Source organism: Plectropomus leopardus, chromosome 20 (assembly GCF_026936395.1).
Source record: "Plectropomus leopardus strain MGB_pleo_1.0 chromosome 20, ASM2693639v1, whole genome shotgun sequence".
NCBI lineage: Eukaryota > Metazoa > Chordata > Actinopteri > Perciformes > Serranidae > Plectropomus > Plectropomus leopardus.
In genome coordinates, this window is record NC_142195.1 from 12,710,207 (window position 1) to 12,727,518 (window position 17,312).

General features: G+C 39.0%; 1 protein-coding gene across 1 annotated transcript in view; it reads left to right on the forward strand.

Annotated features, from left to right (window-relative positions):
* astn2 (astrotactin 2) overlaps nt 1-17,312 on the forward strand; it is a 360,618-nt gene that overhangs the window by 108,345 nt on the left and 234,961 nt on the right. The window contains exon 4 of the mRNA XM_042509044.2: nt 8,215-8,367. Coding sequence (XP_042364978.1) covers nt 8,215-8,367 — 153 coding nt within the window. The remainder of the gene's footprint in view (nt 1-8,214; nt 8,368-17,312) is intronic.

Genomic DNA, 17,312 nt, shown 5'->3' on the forward strand with positions numbered 1-17,312 from the left:
AGAATTTTAAAAGAAGATGAAAAAGCAAGGCATGTTGAAGGGCTTGGCTGCCTTGTATTTGACAAGTTGCGACGTGTCAGTTAGATTTATCCCTCGTCCCTCCACAGCGCCAGCCTCTCATGTAAATATGGTCACTTCTAACCCCCACTTCAAAATGAAAATATATCAGAATGCTAATTTGGATTTTCCATTAAATAATTTCATATTTTGAGCATTGAAGTTTGCCAAGTCTGGTTTCTGTAAGTATTGTGAGAATATGGGCAACTAAATTGGTGGCGCAAGTGTGCAAATGTACAATAACCTAACCCCTAAATAGGGAAGAATGCAAAACAAGACAAAACAAAAAACCTTTACACAGCAGTCAACTAGTCTGGCAGTGAGTAGCTTCTCAATGCTGAACCTTTTTCTGTGTTTTGCCTATCTAGTGAGGTTCTCCTGTAATCTTAGTGGACCCATAATAAGAACAGTGAGTTTATGTCTATCAGAAAAAAAAGAAAAAAGGCTGCATCTCACTTGGGTCTGTGTGAGTGCATTGCTCACCAAAGAGGTCTCAGGGGGAGCCAGAGTATGAGAGATTGAGAGAACAGAGAAAGGGAAAAGCAGATGGATTGTGCTATGTTTGGAGTCGACAGCAACATTCAGCATCATCCTGATTATTATTCAGATGTTCAATGTTCCACGGTCTTTACATTGGATATGAAAGCATAATATAATTGTCTTTGAGTATGTTATCAAGCTTTGTGTTTTCTTTGTCACTGTTTACAATGAAACTGTTAGCATGACAGCCCTTTTGATATTCTGGTAAAGTCCTTAAAAAAAAAAGCTGAAAATGTGGATTGGCATCCACTTTATGTAAACGGCTGTGCTTTCCACACCACAGTGAAAGCCATGTACTTGACGGCCAGGCGGTGTAAAATAAGAGCATAGTGAGAGTTAAGAAATGTGTAAACATTTACACACACAAACAACACAGGCATGTATATACACACTTTCACAAAAGCCTACATTAACAAGAAAAAGCATGCAGTCCAACAAAAATAGAAAAATTCAGTAGGGTTATCTTTTAGTTCTGGGCGCCGTGAGACCACCAGGAATAAGTTGACTGAGGCAGCATGCCGTTGACATCCACTGCTTATGAGACACTGTTAACTCACGATAAGAGAGTAACTGCAGATAAGGGAGATGAAAAGGAGAAAATAAAGGCACCAGAGCTTTAGCTGACATTGAACTCAAAATGAGAAGCCAGTGTGGACTTGGGGTCTGGGGAAAAACAAATGTCAGAATAAAATATCTTGGTAGCTGCCTCTGACAGATGTGAGAAATGGGGAAACAGCAAAATAGTGAGAGACCTACGGGGAATATACTGCAAACTGGACCGGTTGTATGCTTCCGCCAACCAGTCAAGTTACAGTTTAAACAGTTACAGTTGTTGTGGATTACCAGAGGAACAGGAAAGAACATGAATTTGTTGCCAGGACAAAAGACAATACTTCAAATATGGATATTGCTGCAAAGAAGCTACAAATTCTAAAATTTGTTTCACACGCATCATAAACTCACACAGAAGGTCTACACAGTTAGCACAGTTTCAAAGTGGGCTCCCAAAATTAGTGTCACGAAGTAAGTATCCAACCAAATGTAAAACATGGTCCCCCTTCTGTTGTTATGGTGTTGAATAATGGCCATAAAAGTATGTTGTAAGTTGACCTTTGACCTAAAATGTCATCATTTAATAAGTTCACCCCGTTTAACATAGGTGTTAAATTGTCCCATTAATAATAATAATAATAATACATTTTATTTCAAGGTCACCTTACAAGACAGAGTTGAAAAGTGCATTAATTCTTATAGTTTAGTTATAGCAAAAATTTAAAAAAAGTTTTTAAGTGGTCACAATTGACCTTGACCTTCAACCTTGAGTCCCTTAGTCCAAGTATACATTTGTGCCAGATATAAAATTCCATCCAGATGCTGCTGAGATATCGAGTGCAGTACAATGTGATGGACATGAGGTCACATAGACTGTGACCTTTGACCACCAAAATGTAATGGGTTCATCCTTACATTCGAGTGGATGTTTTTGGCATATTTGAAGGCATTTTCTCAAGGTATCTAGGATATTGCATTCATAGGACTGGGACAAACATACGGTGGAACAGACATGCACATGTAGAAGGACAATTGAAAACATGATAAAAAGGGACATTTTTGGATCCAGTGTTCATGATGAGGGCAGACATGCATGTCTTACAGTATCTTTTACCAACTACGCAGTCTTGTGCTGGATAAGTAATAACAGAGTGGCCCTTGTTGTTGGTAATTAAATGAGATGATTGCTTCATATTTGAATATTGGCCAAAGAAGATGTGTTGTTTTTTTTTTGTATAAACACATACAGCATGATGGTTAGTATCTTAAGATAGTTGAGATTTAAGGTGTTTAAATGCAGTAGTGGGAAAGATAAAAACAAACATCAGCAAGGGTTGTGAAAACCTCTATAGACAAATTATATTTGTTTCAAGGAGACTGTGGATTTAGGCACTTGTACTTGGCCTATCGTCTCTTCCTCGAAATGGAACAAAGAAAAGAGATAAAGAGAGTTCCAGGAGCCCATGAAATATGTATGCAAGCAGTTAACCTCAAACATGCTGTCACACACTCTCCTCAGTCATGGCAGGTCAAAGCTTAAGTGCGACCCGCTCTAGCCCTTCTTGTTTGTTTTCCTCAGGCCCAAGTACCTGAATCAGCCTACCATAAGCCCACAGGGAATAGAGCTCCCATTACTATTTTCAAGTACCTTAGTTGTCTATTCACTTTCCTTTCAAGGTTTTATCCCAGTTTATTGACACTACAGTTGAAGGCCATTGGGTTTTAAAAACAAATAAACAAAAAAATAACCTGAATGCGGTGGTCAGCTGAACATGTGTAGGCTGAATGTTTGTAAGCCTATATCCTCATTCACTTCTCAACATATATTCTGTTTTGCTTAGTGGAGAAAACTACTTCACTTTAGCCTTGAAATGTGTTTTTTTTTCTCCAAGGACATTCACACTACATTGATGCACATAAGGAGGAGATTCTTATTTTTTCTGCAACTAAAGAGAGGTTTCCTGGTCGCTAATGTAGCAAAACCTTGACTTTTTCTTCATTTTACAGTATACCTTATAGCTGATGCATGACTTCACTCTCAATGGACCTCAACAAACCTGATTGTGAAAATATGAAGGATATTTCCTGAGATCACAATATTATCCTCTGGTGCAGCTTGACGCTAACTACACAACACTGTATTTTCTTTCAGTTTCATTAAATGTTCTTCAAGTGCTACGACTTATTCTTGGTAGATGCTACAAAGACTGAGTATAACATTTTTGTCAACCTTTTACAGACGTCTCGGTCTCAAACTCCGTCACTGGTGGTTACTGGTTTGTTCTCATCCTGACATCATCAAATACCACTGCTTCCCCTGTGATTTTGATGTAAGATCCCAGACTAAAAGCCACCTTTTGTTTCTGTATGATATGCCACTGAGCGGCTGGACAGCGTCTGCTTCGGCAGCATGACATGCAAATGAGCGGCATCATCATATGAGAAAACTGGTGAACGTCCAACAAACCCTGGACTTTCATGTGGGAGTCCAGTGGTCATTTTCCATCTGAATGTGTTTGTTTTTTTTTCTTTTCTACACCTTACTATGTGCCTGAACCTTTGCCAGAACCTAACTACCGTGCCCTTGCATGATCCTGTGCCCTCACGTGGGTCTCACAGACTGACTTGGGCTCGGCTGGTTTGAAGTAAAACAATAAGGATGGGAAATCCTTTGCAAGTTGGTGCCAGAAAATGCAAGGAACTCTTGCTTTAGTCTGTATGTCATGCGTTCAAAGGCATTCCTTCAGAACAAGGCAGATCCCACTCACAGCCAAGAGTTGGTGTACATGCACTTGGGTTTACAGCAACATAGCCAGAAGCAACAGCTACAGTAGCTGCTTCGGCATCAAAGCCAGTATGCAACCTGGAATTTTTTTTTCCAGGTCAAAACATTTTTTTAATCCTTTGTTGTCCTTGTACTATAAATGGAAAATGCAATTGACTTCAGTGTTATGGCTCTGTTCAAAGCAATCTCCTTGTGCAACTGGAATGCCTTCTCCTTTGGCAGGGCAAAAGGTAAAGGGAAAAGAGTTAACTGAGCCAGACATTATACTGGTGTTCACTGTTACATGTACCTGGACCTATGACAACATAGCAGACTATCTCATCTCATCTCATCTCATCTCATCTCATCTCATCTCATCTCATCTCATCTCATCTCATCTCATCTCACATTACTTTTAAAAATATATATTTTTTGCAGTTTGGGTTACAGTGAAAGCTGCTTAGGAGTAAATACATCAGTTAACAGTAATAACTAGAAGCAGCAAGAAGTGAGCTGCAGTTGTATCTGGATATAAGCTGGATATAAATATTTTCAAAATTCAAACATGTTATTTCCATGGTCCAAGACAGTGTAAAAATATTAGTAGAAATCAAAAACTTCTCCCAAACTGAGAAATTCAACTGCTAAAACTTCACATTGTGATGCAGTTGTGTACAAAATCTGGAGCGGCTTTATAGTACAATACATTGGAAAAGATGTTATAGGTGACACTAAGAGCACCCAGGGGAATGTTTTGAGTATATTGGCACATTTTCTGTTTCAGAAATAAGAACAACACAGAGGGATAAAGCTCATTTGGGTATAAAAAGAAAAGAGAGAAAAAAAACATTCTGTGGGTTCACAAAATCAATCTCCCATCCATTACCTGGAACAGCTTCAGATTTTATACTTGATGATATCACAAAATTTTTTTTTGAACTACTTATCTGGTTTCGCGCTTTGAGGGAGTAGCTCAAAGGGAGTAGCTTCCCATGGCCCTAGGCCATGGGAATGACATATTAGAATTCTTAATTTAGGTGGTGTTCCCCTTTAATATGAGCAACATATAAATGGAAGCTGGGGTGGTGAGTGATTGCTGTCCCACAGCTTATAGTCACTTTTACAACAATTCACTAAATGCACACTAAATGCACAAATCTAACACCATTTGCAAGCAAACACTGTCTTTTTACATTGTGTCCATTATTACATGCAGAGGTCTAGGGATTCACATGCTTCATAAAAAATAAATCTATAAGTCAGTAGTCAGTTATACCATACCTATATCAGAATGATTGATTGCATTAGGTTCTGCGTGAATGCATACCTCAGCTAACTGTCAGATACTGAACCTCTGAGCCTATGTCGAAACTTACTCTCCAACCTTGTGCTTGAAAATAAGCCATAGAGACAGTTCTTATAAGAAAATATGTATGGTCGTGCTCTCAACACTTAGTAAAATTTGCAGCAATTATCCTCCTAGCCCACTTCTGTTTTCGGTGCACTACACACAGTTCAAGTCTTGACTGTAGTGCTTTTCACAAAGTAGATGCTCGTGTGCTCAATATACCATTGGTTCAACTACTTGAGTTTTCTTGACTCTCAATTAGCATTTTGGCTGCCTTCTGGGCATCTCAGATCAATTTGTAAAGTGATAACACAGTGATTCAAAAAATGTAATACACTGTTATAATGGAGATATCTCCACAAAGAACATATCCAGCCCTCTGGCTGTAGGGCAGTCTTGATGCCTCAAAAAAAAAAAAAAAATAGAATAAAAAAAAAAATCAAACAGTGTTCGTCTCCTGACTCCCTCTTCAATCATGTATGAATAGGTGTTTTGGTATAAAACCTCAGGCCACTGGCTGGGGTCCTAGTCAACAACCCATTTACAGCAGATATGGTATTGTATCTGAAAAGACAACTAAATAATGAATGAACAAAGGGCTTATGTACAATATTTGTTTCTGTTTGTAGGGTAACAATGAGTGTGATGCATATATGTGCATTTATATTAAAGCTCTGTGCTTGCTTTCCTAACATTCAGGGACAAATAGATGCAACCCTGTTTCCAGATTAAACATTTGTACGATATTATGTAGTCAATATGTTGAAACTGTATATTTCTTCTATTTTCAGCAATGCTGTGATTAACATGTAGTTAGGTACAAGAACTACTTGGTTATCATTAGGAAAAGATAATCTTAAAATCATAAAATACACAGTTTTGGTGGCACTGTCCCCGCTGGAAATGCAGCAATGTCTCTGAAAAAAAAACACCTTGCAGCACTATTCTGGCAGAACACAGAAACATCTTGGTAAAAAACAACCACTTTTTGTGGCACTTTCTCGGCAGAAAATGCAGTAATGTCCCCTTAAATAAAGAACCACCTTTGATGGTACTATCCTGGCAGGGAGTGCAGTGATGTCGCAGTAAAAAATAACCGCTTTTTGTGGCACTCTCCCGGAAGGAAAAGCTTCAGTTTCTTGGTAAAAAGCAATTACTTTTGGTGGCACTATCCTGGCAGGAAATGCAGCAATGTTGCTGTAAAAAAAACAACTGCTTTTTTTGGCACTTTCCTAAGAAAAACACCAAACGATGACTCACTGAAAAATAAACAGTTTGTTGGTGTCCAATGGTGGTCTGCAGAGGTCTACTGCTTGGCAGGTGTCACGCATAGTGCTTTGCAGAAACATACAATGCCAATATTTCCTTCTGGACTAGGCTGATGGATGACTTACTTAACTGGCACCCAAACAGAATTGCTAAAACATATCATAACCGATACTCTTTGGGGATTTCATCCGATAATTGTAAATGCTTACAGTCATGGACAGGTTACAAAACAGCACAAAGGGGAGCTAGATGCTTTAAAGCCAAGACATGTGTGTCTCTAAATGGGGATATTATGGTTGAATGAAAAGAGATCTGGATTTTCCTTTTAGTAAGAGCTATATTCAAGGACCAAATACCTTAAAGGTCTTTTGTTAATCTTGAAAATTTTAATCCAACATCTGTCGCCCAAATGAGGTCATGGTCACTTTGCATCATCTCTTGCACCTGGTTACAGGGGCTTATTACCATAGACATGCCAAAAGCAGTTCCCTGTTGGGCTGAATTGTCGAGTGAGATAACCACAAATGAATCTGAACAAATATGCATCATTGCTAGGATTAATATTTGTTCTGAAGCACGCTGCCAACGCCTTTGTATATCGTTAGCTTTCCATTTATAATATCAAAAACAATGTGACTACTCCTGCCTCTTCACTTTCACCCTCGCCCTCTACATCTTCCTCTGCTCTTGCATGCTCATTGGCATGCACGATGAGCCTCCACTGGGAGCAACACATCACCATTATTCATGGAAAGAGTACACCTCAGAGCCAGACTGACAGATCAAAAGATGTTGATGATAGGTGGGGTAGTGGTGGTTGGGGTGATAAATGGCCCAAACCTTTGGAGATGGCTATACTCTAAGTTTGGGGACGGAGCTGTTTTTCATAGTTTTTTGAGGGGTTGTTTGTTTTGGGCGGCAATCGTGTAACCCAACACTTTTAGTGCATGCTACTTGCAGATATGACACATACAGTAGGGACATGTTATCACTCCTTACACAGATTGACTAATAAAACTTCACAAGCCATATAAAAGAAGATAGTTTCTTTCAATAACAAAAGCTTTGAATGAATATGTGGTTGAGTATCTTAGATACACATTTGTTTCGATCGGTGTGTGTGTGTGTTTCAAATGCAGTAAGGGGGGATTATGTAGTAAGAATTAGTCTCTTAGGTGGTATGAATTAATTCGCTAGAACATATCTAGACAGGCCATTGAAATTTTATACCCATTCTTTTTGTCATTTTCTACTTAAAAAAAACTTCCCCCTCTTTCTCCACACCCAGTTGTTTTGGAGTCATTCATCAGGAATAGTGAGACTGAGCCATCAGGGGAAGCGTTGGCAGGATCCCTGTAGAGATGAGGCAATATTGAATTGATGGAATCATTTAAAGGCTAGAAAAAATAGAATAGAGGAAATAGCACTCTGCTGCTTTTTCTTACATTGTCTAAATGAGACAGTCTGGTGACTCGTGATGCATATCATACTCTAATCTTTCTTTCCCAAAAATGAGAAGGTAAAAAAAAATTAAGCAAGCTATTTTTGGGTGTTTGCCGTAATTCAACCATGTGCTTTTTTTGTTTTCTGATATCTTGTGTGTCTGTCACCTTTTACAAAATTATTTTCATTTTAAAGTCTTATGACATGCCTGCCATTTTCACTTTGGATCTCTTTCTCATAGCCATTGACCCAAACACCGAGTCAGTAGAGGATTTGATGCAGAGGTTCCAGGACAGCTTCCGTGTCCCCAACACGCCAACAGACATGTCTCACTACCAGCATGTCATGCACAGCTCGTCGACCGGCCGCCGGAGGGTCCCCAGCCACACCAGAGGTAGGACTAAAAGCCATTCAAAGAGTTTACAGTCTATTGGCAAAATGTCACAAACCTTGACGAGATGATTTATAGTATTTTAGCGTACTTGTAAATTTTACTATACATACCGGGCAATCTTTGCTGACTTTCGGTGCTTCTGTGCAGTGGTGCCCTCAAGGAGGGGGCAGAGAGGGGGGCATGGCCTTTTTTACGGTTGCTGTCCCGCATCCCAATAGACCCCCTCCCCTAAGTAATTGGAAGCCAAAATAAGTGCCTTTAAGAGACTGAAGCCAGCTTATTGTTTGACCTAACACAAAGGAAGTAGTATCTTGTGAGACTTAAAAAGCAAAATCAAACATTGGTGCCATCCATGTTAGCATTGCCAGCCACAAAGGGGGATAAATAATGCTCCACAGTTAGGCTACATTTTAGTGAGGGAACAACTGGCATTGCACTTTTTTCAATGTACTCCTTCAAAGCTGGGTATTTGTCTTTTTAAGGAACGGGACAACTAGCCTATTTAACCAACAAAATGTATGAATACACATTACATTAAAACAAGGTAACCGTGAAACACAAAGTATTAAATGTACTGGTATCAGACTACGCACACCAAATAATTAGCATTATTATCTGTAGGAAAAATGATCCAAAGTATATCAGTATGGGATTCCTTAACTCACTTAACTCACTTCCTTAACTCACACAATGACATAGTTTTCAACAAGTCAAATACTTCAACAGCATAAGCAAATGTCTCTCGATTTTGGTGTCTCCCCAAAATTTCCAGTAGCCTTTTTACGTTGCATCTACAAAAAAAAGTGTAGGGGCACCACTGCTTCTGTGCTACTTATTTCATGGCTTTTGGGCATGGTATTTGCCCTCTGAACTGCCTTTTAGGAGATGTATACATTCATTGGCCATTGTTCAATATAAAATAAGCAGGAGGCCACATGTTTGAGCTGTTTCTACTCTGCCTTGTGAGATGTTTCAATTTATGTGCCTTTTCTTTTCACCCACTTTCCACCATGTCACAAACATACACACGCCAATTATTTGTATAAAGATGTCGCCATTTGTCCACTGAAAATCACTTTCAAGGTCGCTTCTTTTAGAAATTAGAATGATAGTTCACACAATACTGTCCAGGTGGCTATTGGTTTTGCATTATTGCAATGCATTCATTTCAGTAGACAGATAAATCACATCTACTGTATGGGCAATTTAGATGTTCCATTTTGCTTGACCTGCATGCATTTGTATTAAGGGTGGGGAAAACATGCGAACCCAGCAAAACTCAGAAAAAACACCACACAAAGATTTGAATGTATGACCTCGAGGTGACTGTGTTAAGCACTGAGGCATCATGCTGCCTTGGAGAACTGCCAAACTGCTTTGAGGAAAATGTCACAGTTCATTCCACAATTAATTTCCCTCTAGTAAATGTGAATTAACATTTTGAATTCCATTTGATATCTGTGAAATGTATGAATATGTAGATATAGAGGTATGATGCATGTAAGAAGTGACTTAGTCAAAGTCAGATTCATAATTTGTGGGTGAACATGCAGCATTTACATATTCATCAGAGGGTTCACATACCTCTGTATTTAACCTGCATAGCCTTGCATTTATCTGTCTATGGGTGAGTACATACAAATAGTTCAATTGTCACCTAAATCAAAAATATCCTCAAGACAATCATTTGATTTATTCAGAATAGAGAGCTTACTATTTGTCACAATCAAAACCAGGGCGCTTGTATAAACTTCTGACCTTTTACTTATGTGTTTTGTTATAATTGTTATTTACTACTCTGTTGGCTTTCTGTTTCATGACAGATCAACTGGAAGCACGGTTTCACGCGTGAAAAAAAATATGCTTGGTGCAATTTGGAGATATGACACATTGGTGACACCAGCCACTGCCACGGCAATAAATTCAGCTCATTACCAATAACATTCCCAATCATTTTAATCAGACATGCAGTCCGTGTCATTGGTCATACCATTATGACTAGTGAGACATTAACACTGAAAATGAATCATTAACCATGATGGGTTCACCTACCCTTGGCAGAATAACTTACTGCCCTCTTGATCACTGTCATCTACAGTAGATGCAAAATACAACACTAAGCAATTTTGCATATTATGCATGCTTATTTATGTGGGGATTATTAATCTTTCCAGTCACACAGCCAGTGGTGGAGTTTGAATTCTCCAGTATGTAGAGCTTAGCTTGTGCTTGTCTCTAAAAGAAATATTAAAAGATATCTTGTGTTCAGCCTCTGAGCAGATGATGCCTCTAAAATTAAATGCACACAGGTCGAACTCCTCAAAACTCGGCAAAGGACGCTGCAGAGAGATGTCCTCTCTGAGGTCAATGGTAAAAGAGTTTCCTTTGTGGGCTTATAATTAGGGGTGAAAATGCATCCTCAAGTGCAAAAGCGTGGGCCAATACTACAAACACGATAATGGGAGAAACACTTAAAGTGAAAAGGAAACTCTATTAGTTGGAGTGAGGTTAAAGGGGAATGTTAATTGGTCAGACCCAAGAGGTTAGTGTTGGATAAATGGAATGAATGTATTGCCAAATTCCTTCAGAAGTGCACCAGGCAAAAGCGAAGAGGAATTTAAGTGGATTATGGTTGAGTAAATGGTTTTGGTGGATCTTTTTGTGCTGTGCAAATAGCTATGTTTCTCTTGTATTTTAATCTTAGCCTCAGTGTATAGAACTGGCGAAAAAAGCTAAGGCCAATGTTACAGACAATACAGCCCAGTAATACTTGACATGACGGATCCATGTCATGCAGATTTCACCAAGTGACACAGACAGGTAGAGTGGAAAACATCATCTGTGTAGTTTATGAGAAGTGACAAGAAGTGCTTAGGCTGAGTTACTGGAACTGATGTCAGTGTCTGACAGAACATGACATGGTCACAATGAAAACAGGGAAGTGTCATCCATTTTCAAATATTTTAATTGTATGTTGTAAAGCTCTCCAAGGCTAATTGTGTCTTACTGCCTTTTTTCCATGCTTACGAAAGAAATAAAGCCACTTTGCTAATGTTTCAAAGATTTAAATGCTCATGAAAGGCATCTGAACACATAATACAGGTTTCAAAGGGTTAAATAAGTGACTTATCTTACTTTCTTGGAGATGGTCAATATCATTTTTTTCTTCTGAAAATTAATGGATGTCTTTAAAATGAAATAGGCCCTTCAAATAATGTTAACAACCATGCCCTGCAGAGTTGCATACAGCAAGGCATACACTTCTCACTCATGACAGACCAAACCTGGCCCCTGCTTTCTAAAAGCATCTTAAGGCCTGAGAGGATTTTAGTCCCAGTTTAAATCTATGGGCAAGGATCGTTATATCTTTAAGATACCTTTGGGAAATGGACCCTGGGCCTCATGTCGAAGGAGAGGACACGTGTGTCCCAGAAATCCACTATTGAGAACGCAGGCAGTGGGCTGGTCTGCAAAAGAGGAAAGCTGCAGCCCAAGACATCTGACTGAGAGAAATAACAGTAGATACTGTAAGGATGTGATGCGTGGGGTGTCATCATCCAACAGCATACACAATCATTTTCAGAAAATGCTTTTCTTTTTCCTCCTCCAGGCCTGAAAGATGGGGGAGAAAGCATGCCACTAATGGCCAATCATTGAGCCTAAGGGCTGTCTGGGTTGGAGATTTTCCTCAAATCTGTGTAGGAGTGGGAATAAGACCAAACAAGAGAAACACATCACACTAGTGGCTGGTTCTCAAGAAAAAACTGCTTGTAGTTTACCAACCAAATTGCATTAGTTAACTTGATTCACATTAAAATGGAAACCCATCTGACTACTACTCAGCTGGAAATCTACAGTAGCATTTGTGTCTGCTCAGCTGAACCCTGCAGCTGTTCATCTACTCTTCTCCTGGTGTCCACAAGCCTGCATATTGAAATTTTTGCTTTATGGCATTTCTTACTTCACTGTCAGCATGCATTGCCCCAGTTTCTTGTAAGCACTATCTTATACCTGGACTCTCAGAAATGTTGGCTCACACACAGATTGTCTAGTTACAGTTTCTTCCTTCATGTTCCAATTTTCCCATCTTGGCAGCCACTTTCAGGCTCTTATTTGGAAGATATTTCACAAAGCTAGATCAGGACGATAGCCAGATTCAAAATTGCTATCAACATGCATAATTTATCACAAATAGAATTGTGCACATTGATAGCAATCTGAAGTTATAAAGAGGTTGTAATTGTATCTGGCCTTCAATCCCATGTTGCATCCTATGACATCTGATCAGTTGACAGTAACCCATTTAGCGCCTACACATGTCTTGGGCAGATACCTGCATGATAATCATAAAAGCAGAGTCAAAGCAAAAGTAAAGCCATGTGCTGTCAGAGGGATTGAAAACAAATAGCAATTTCATAGCTCAAACCCCCTTTGGAGAAGGATATAAACATGAGATGAATTCTAGCCAGATGCTAAAAAAGTGTAAATGCATCCAGTTCTCCAAATCACAAATATAATCTCCATTCCTCCCAATCTGACCCACATCAGTAAGCAGTGGATGGAAGTAGACACTTCTTGTTTTTGAAAAAAATACGTGTGGTAATTAATTGGGCTGTACCCAACTTATGCCAGTCGAATCGGTTTTGGCTGTTCAGTATAATTAATTTTGCCTTTCCTTCAAAGTTTTAAAAGTTTGATTAGGCTCTGCGGGACCTTCATTCTGACAGCGGCATTCATGTAATATAGTAAACAAGCTAACTGCGCTCACAATGGGTTGCAAATAGGCAAAACCATTTTTTGCAGTTGCTAGATATCAAACAAAAGCCAGAGACTGAATCATAATAAGTTGCTGTGAGCTGTAAATTCACCACAGTCTTTCTTCTCTCCTCCTCTGTGCCACTGCCTGCATGTCCACAGCTCCCTGCACCACACAGATGCACAGATGTAATTTTGTCTTACCTGAATAGTTTTTTTGGTCACTATAGGTAAGAATGAGCAAGATCTGTTGTACGTGTACCATCCCTGTGCAAAACACTCAGATATATCCTTCAGCAAGAGAGAAAGTTATAATGTCACTCATGCGATTTGTGTAGTAGTTCTAATTTAGTATTTTCACTTTCTTGACTTACAAAATGTCTTTTAAATTGACAAACATCATATGTGCAATTTATGGTGCACAAGATAAAAAAAAGTGTTTGTCTCTCGCCCTGAACTACATCATGTTTCCAAAATAAGGCATGTGGTGGTCCATGGATCACACCTCTCTATATGGTGATCAAAATGTGTCTATTTTGTACTCGAAGTAATCCAATTTATGCAAAGCTAGTTAAAAGGGTTTTTAACATGTAATCCAGAAATACAAGGCTACCCAAACTGCTGCTGTCTTCTCTATTTGTGGCGATTTTATAACAGCTCTAATGGCACTGTTGCCCCCTTTTTAACTGATGTCTGTCCCACCCCAGTTAACATTTAGCATTGGGAGATTTAAAACAGGTTGTTATCTTTGTTATCTTCCTCAGATGTGACTACAGAAATTGTAACCAACAGCGTCCAAATCTCATCTGAATTTCATCTATATGTAAGGCACATGAAATGACTTGTGGAGCCACTCTGTTTTTACTGAACTGCCCAATCAATGATGTCTTTCTTGCCCAAGAGGAGTCGTTGAATTCTGCTATCAAAGTGCATGAGTCGGCAATTTTCCTATGCCGTGAAGTTTTGAGAGTGGTTGACTTTCATCTTTTGTTCTTTGTGAAGTATTCCATTACATGGGATGCACACAGAAGCCCTTTCTTTTGTACTCAACAACCCCCTGGATATGCCTTTTTCCAGGTCTGTGAACACTTGTTCTAATGATCTGGGATTGGCATGCTGTGAGCTGCTCTTGGTTGCCCTCTCTTTCCCTCTGAAGTTTGGTCAGGGATTTGTTTTTTTTATTATTATTTTTTATGTCTCTGGTCCTTGCTCAGTGCTTTGATTTGACCTGTGGCTCTGGCTACATTGCCCTTATTGGCTTCTTTATAGCATTATATGTGCTTGAAGCTGGAGTTTTTGTTGTTCATCTCGAGATGCACTTTCATCTCTCCCCAGACCTATGGTTAGCATTAAGAATAGACTAGTATGAGAGGGGGACTTTGCTGTTGCTCTCCCCCGCGCACTCTGCTTGGTGCAGAGTGTCAGTCATTTATGTCGGTCAAGTGGACGGAGTTCTTGGTGCTCAATGTACTGTGCACTGCAAAGAGTGTTGTGGGTGTTAGGAGGCTATTTGCGTTTGTGATGTGTCAAGCCACAGTCCAGAAAGTCTGCAAAAAACTTTGCAATGGAAAAAACATATATGCACAATGCCCAGTGTTAAGACAAAATTTCATCGTATGATGATATGACCAATCATTTTTATGCCTCCATGCTGGTAATAGCCATGTCCATACATCCATATGTCTGTATATGCTACGTCCCATTCTCATGAACATGATATCTCTTTTTTTTTTTTTTCAAATTTGGCACAGACGCCCACTTGGACTCAAGGATGAACTAATCACATTTTGGTGATCAAAGATTGTAGTCACTTTGACCTCACAAAACCTGTTTTTGGTCATAACTCAAGATTTCATCGACTAATTATGACAAAATTTCACACAAATGTATAAAAGGACAAAACAATGAAGTGAGGCCTTTTTATATCCGAAGGTCATTTTCATTGTGACATCATAGCAGAGTGCCCCAGGGATGCCGTTTTTCTTTAGGCCAGCCTGAAAGCTAATGTCCTTCATCAAATGCCTCTGGGATTTTTCCTTTGGATTTGGATCATTGCAGAAAATAAGTAAGTGGTAAACAAACATTTTCTTATGTTTGATTCAGCAAGATAATGTTCACAAATGAACACGTCTTTCTGGATTTTTAAAGCCTAAATGTAAACACCAGAAGGAAAGAAGCTAAAGTTAGACTATTATTGAACTACACTACTGACGCGTTGCCACTGCTACAAGGCTGTAAACCCCTGTTCACCACGGTTTGGCGTGATGACGTTCTGTAATCTCATTTAGCCGCTTGTTTGCAACCATTTTTTTAGGACACATAAAAGCTTTGAAGTTTGTGAGTGGGGTATTTACTGGCGTGTTTTAATGTTGCAAAATGAAATGCTGTTGTTAACCACAGACCTTATTTAAGGATTATAACTAAAAAACATAAAAACAAACAAAAAAAAAAAAAAGAACACTGACTTTGAGGCAAGGGAACTTGAGGTGCTAAAATGCTAACATTAATTTCTGTGTTTTAAATTATTACTGGGGTTTTCTGTGTTTTGTAAAAACACTTTTTTGGGCCATTTCTCACCATCATAAGTCAGGAACATAAGAGGAGACATTTGGTCAGATACTGAATTGATGGCACTTATTTATCTTAGGTGACCAGCTTGAAATGTATGCTGATTGTGTTGATCTTGGGGAAGAAGTGTGAAGCATCCATGTTTTTCTCAGATACGGATGTAAGCTGTAACTGCAGCTTGAAGGATTCTTGGAGGCGTGCAATTGTGAGGCAGCAATTCTAGTTTGGCATAAAAACTGCTCTACCCTCAAACAGGGATAACTATTTGCATTATAACATTCTGTGAAAAGCCTATATAGAGCTCCTGCAGAAGGTGATGCCAGTGCTTGTAAAACTAAGTTATAATGGAGATGTCATCGTTCTAGTGTTGCCACCTTTCCAGAAAAAGAACTTTCAAGTCAGAACACATTGTGGTTTTGTCAAATATTATGAGTTGTCTTTAAAAAATTACTCCCTTATTTGCATGCACCTCTGTGCATGCTATTCCCCGCTGTGGTGTTAATGTATTTCCATGTGCTGGCTAGAAGCTGTGGAAGTTTTTTGATGTGTCACAACGAATACTTTGGCTCATTACGATGAGGATAACCTTATGGTTATTATCTAGCTTTTCTCCTGTTTAATTGATGCTTTGAAGTAGCACATGAAAGTAGTTCGGTGCTGTCTTGTTTGTGTGTGTGTGTGCTTGTCTGTGTTTCATGGTGCTTGAATTCATTCTGTGCTCAGCTCCACTTTCAGCAGTCCTCAATCTTCGCTGCAGACAAAACACAGTGATTACAGCTGTGGGTCTGCAGCCCCAGGGCTTCTCTACAAGAGGCTATAGCTGATCTACTGCCAAGCCAGAGCAGTATGTGACTCTGTTTTTGTATGTTTGGTGTGTGAAAGACCTCGAGAGAAAGAGACAGAAACAAAACACTAAGAGAGATCACGCAAATGTCTGCCGATCCATCTGATCGACTCAGTTCGACTGCATTTCTTTCCCCTGGTTAATCCTCTATTAATATTATGGCTTATAATTTATACTTGTCAGTTACATTACTTACTTTGTAATGTAAAAGCCTCACTAAATCAATTTTTACTGAATTTCACAGCAAAAATTCCATCATGAACCAATTTTTAAACCAGATTTTTATGTCCCCGGTGTCCAACACATTTTGCTGTTTGTTTCTCCAAAGACACTAATCGCCATAGTTAGCAGCAAACCAGTAAGTGAGGTCTGTTTGTGATGTTGTGACAAGGGAAACTGGTTTCTCTTTGTCTTTTTTGTATTATTGATTTTTTAAAAAGACTTTCACTGACAAAAAAAAACGAGAGCAAAAAAAGATGAGGTTTGTCTTCTGTGCCTTAAAACTGCCCTAATTATATGCATAACTGAATTAAACTTGCAATGCTTATATTCCTAAATGTTATTAAAATCAATAAAACTGATGTATATAGCTTTTCTCTAATCCCACACATTGATCGTGCTCTGTGAACAATTTCACTGCTCAAAAAAAAAAAAGGACATGATGCTTGCCCTAGCTTTCTCTTTATTGAAGTCAGTGGATCTTCGGTTGACTTCTTTCACATGATTTCCGGCTATGGACACACAGAGAGAGGAGTTGCTGCTTAGCGGGGTGTACACA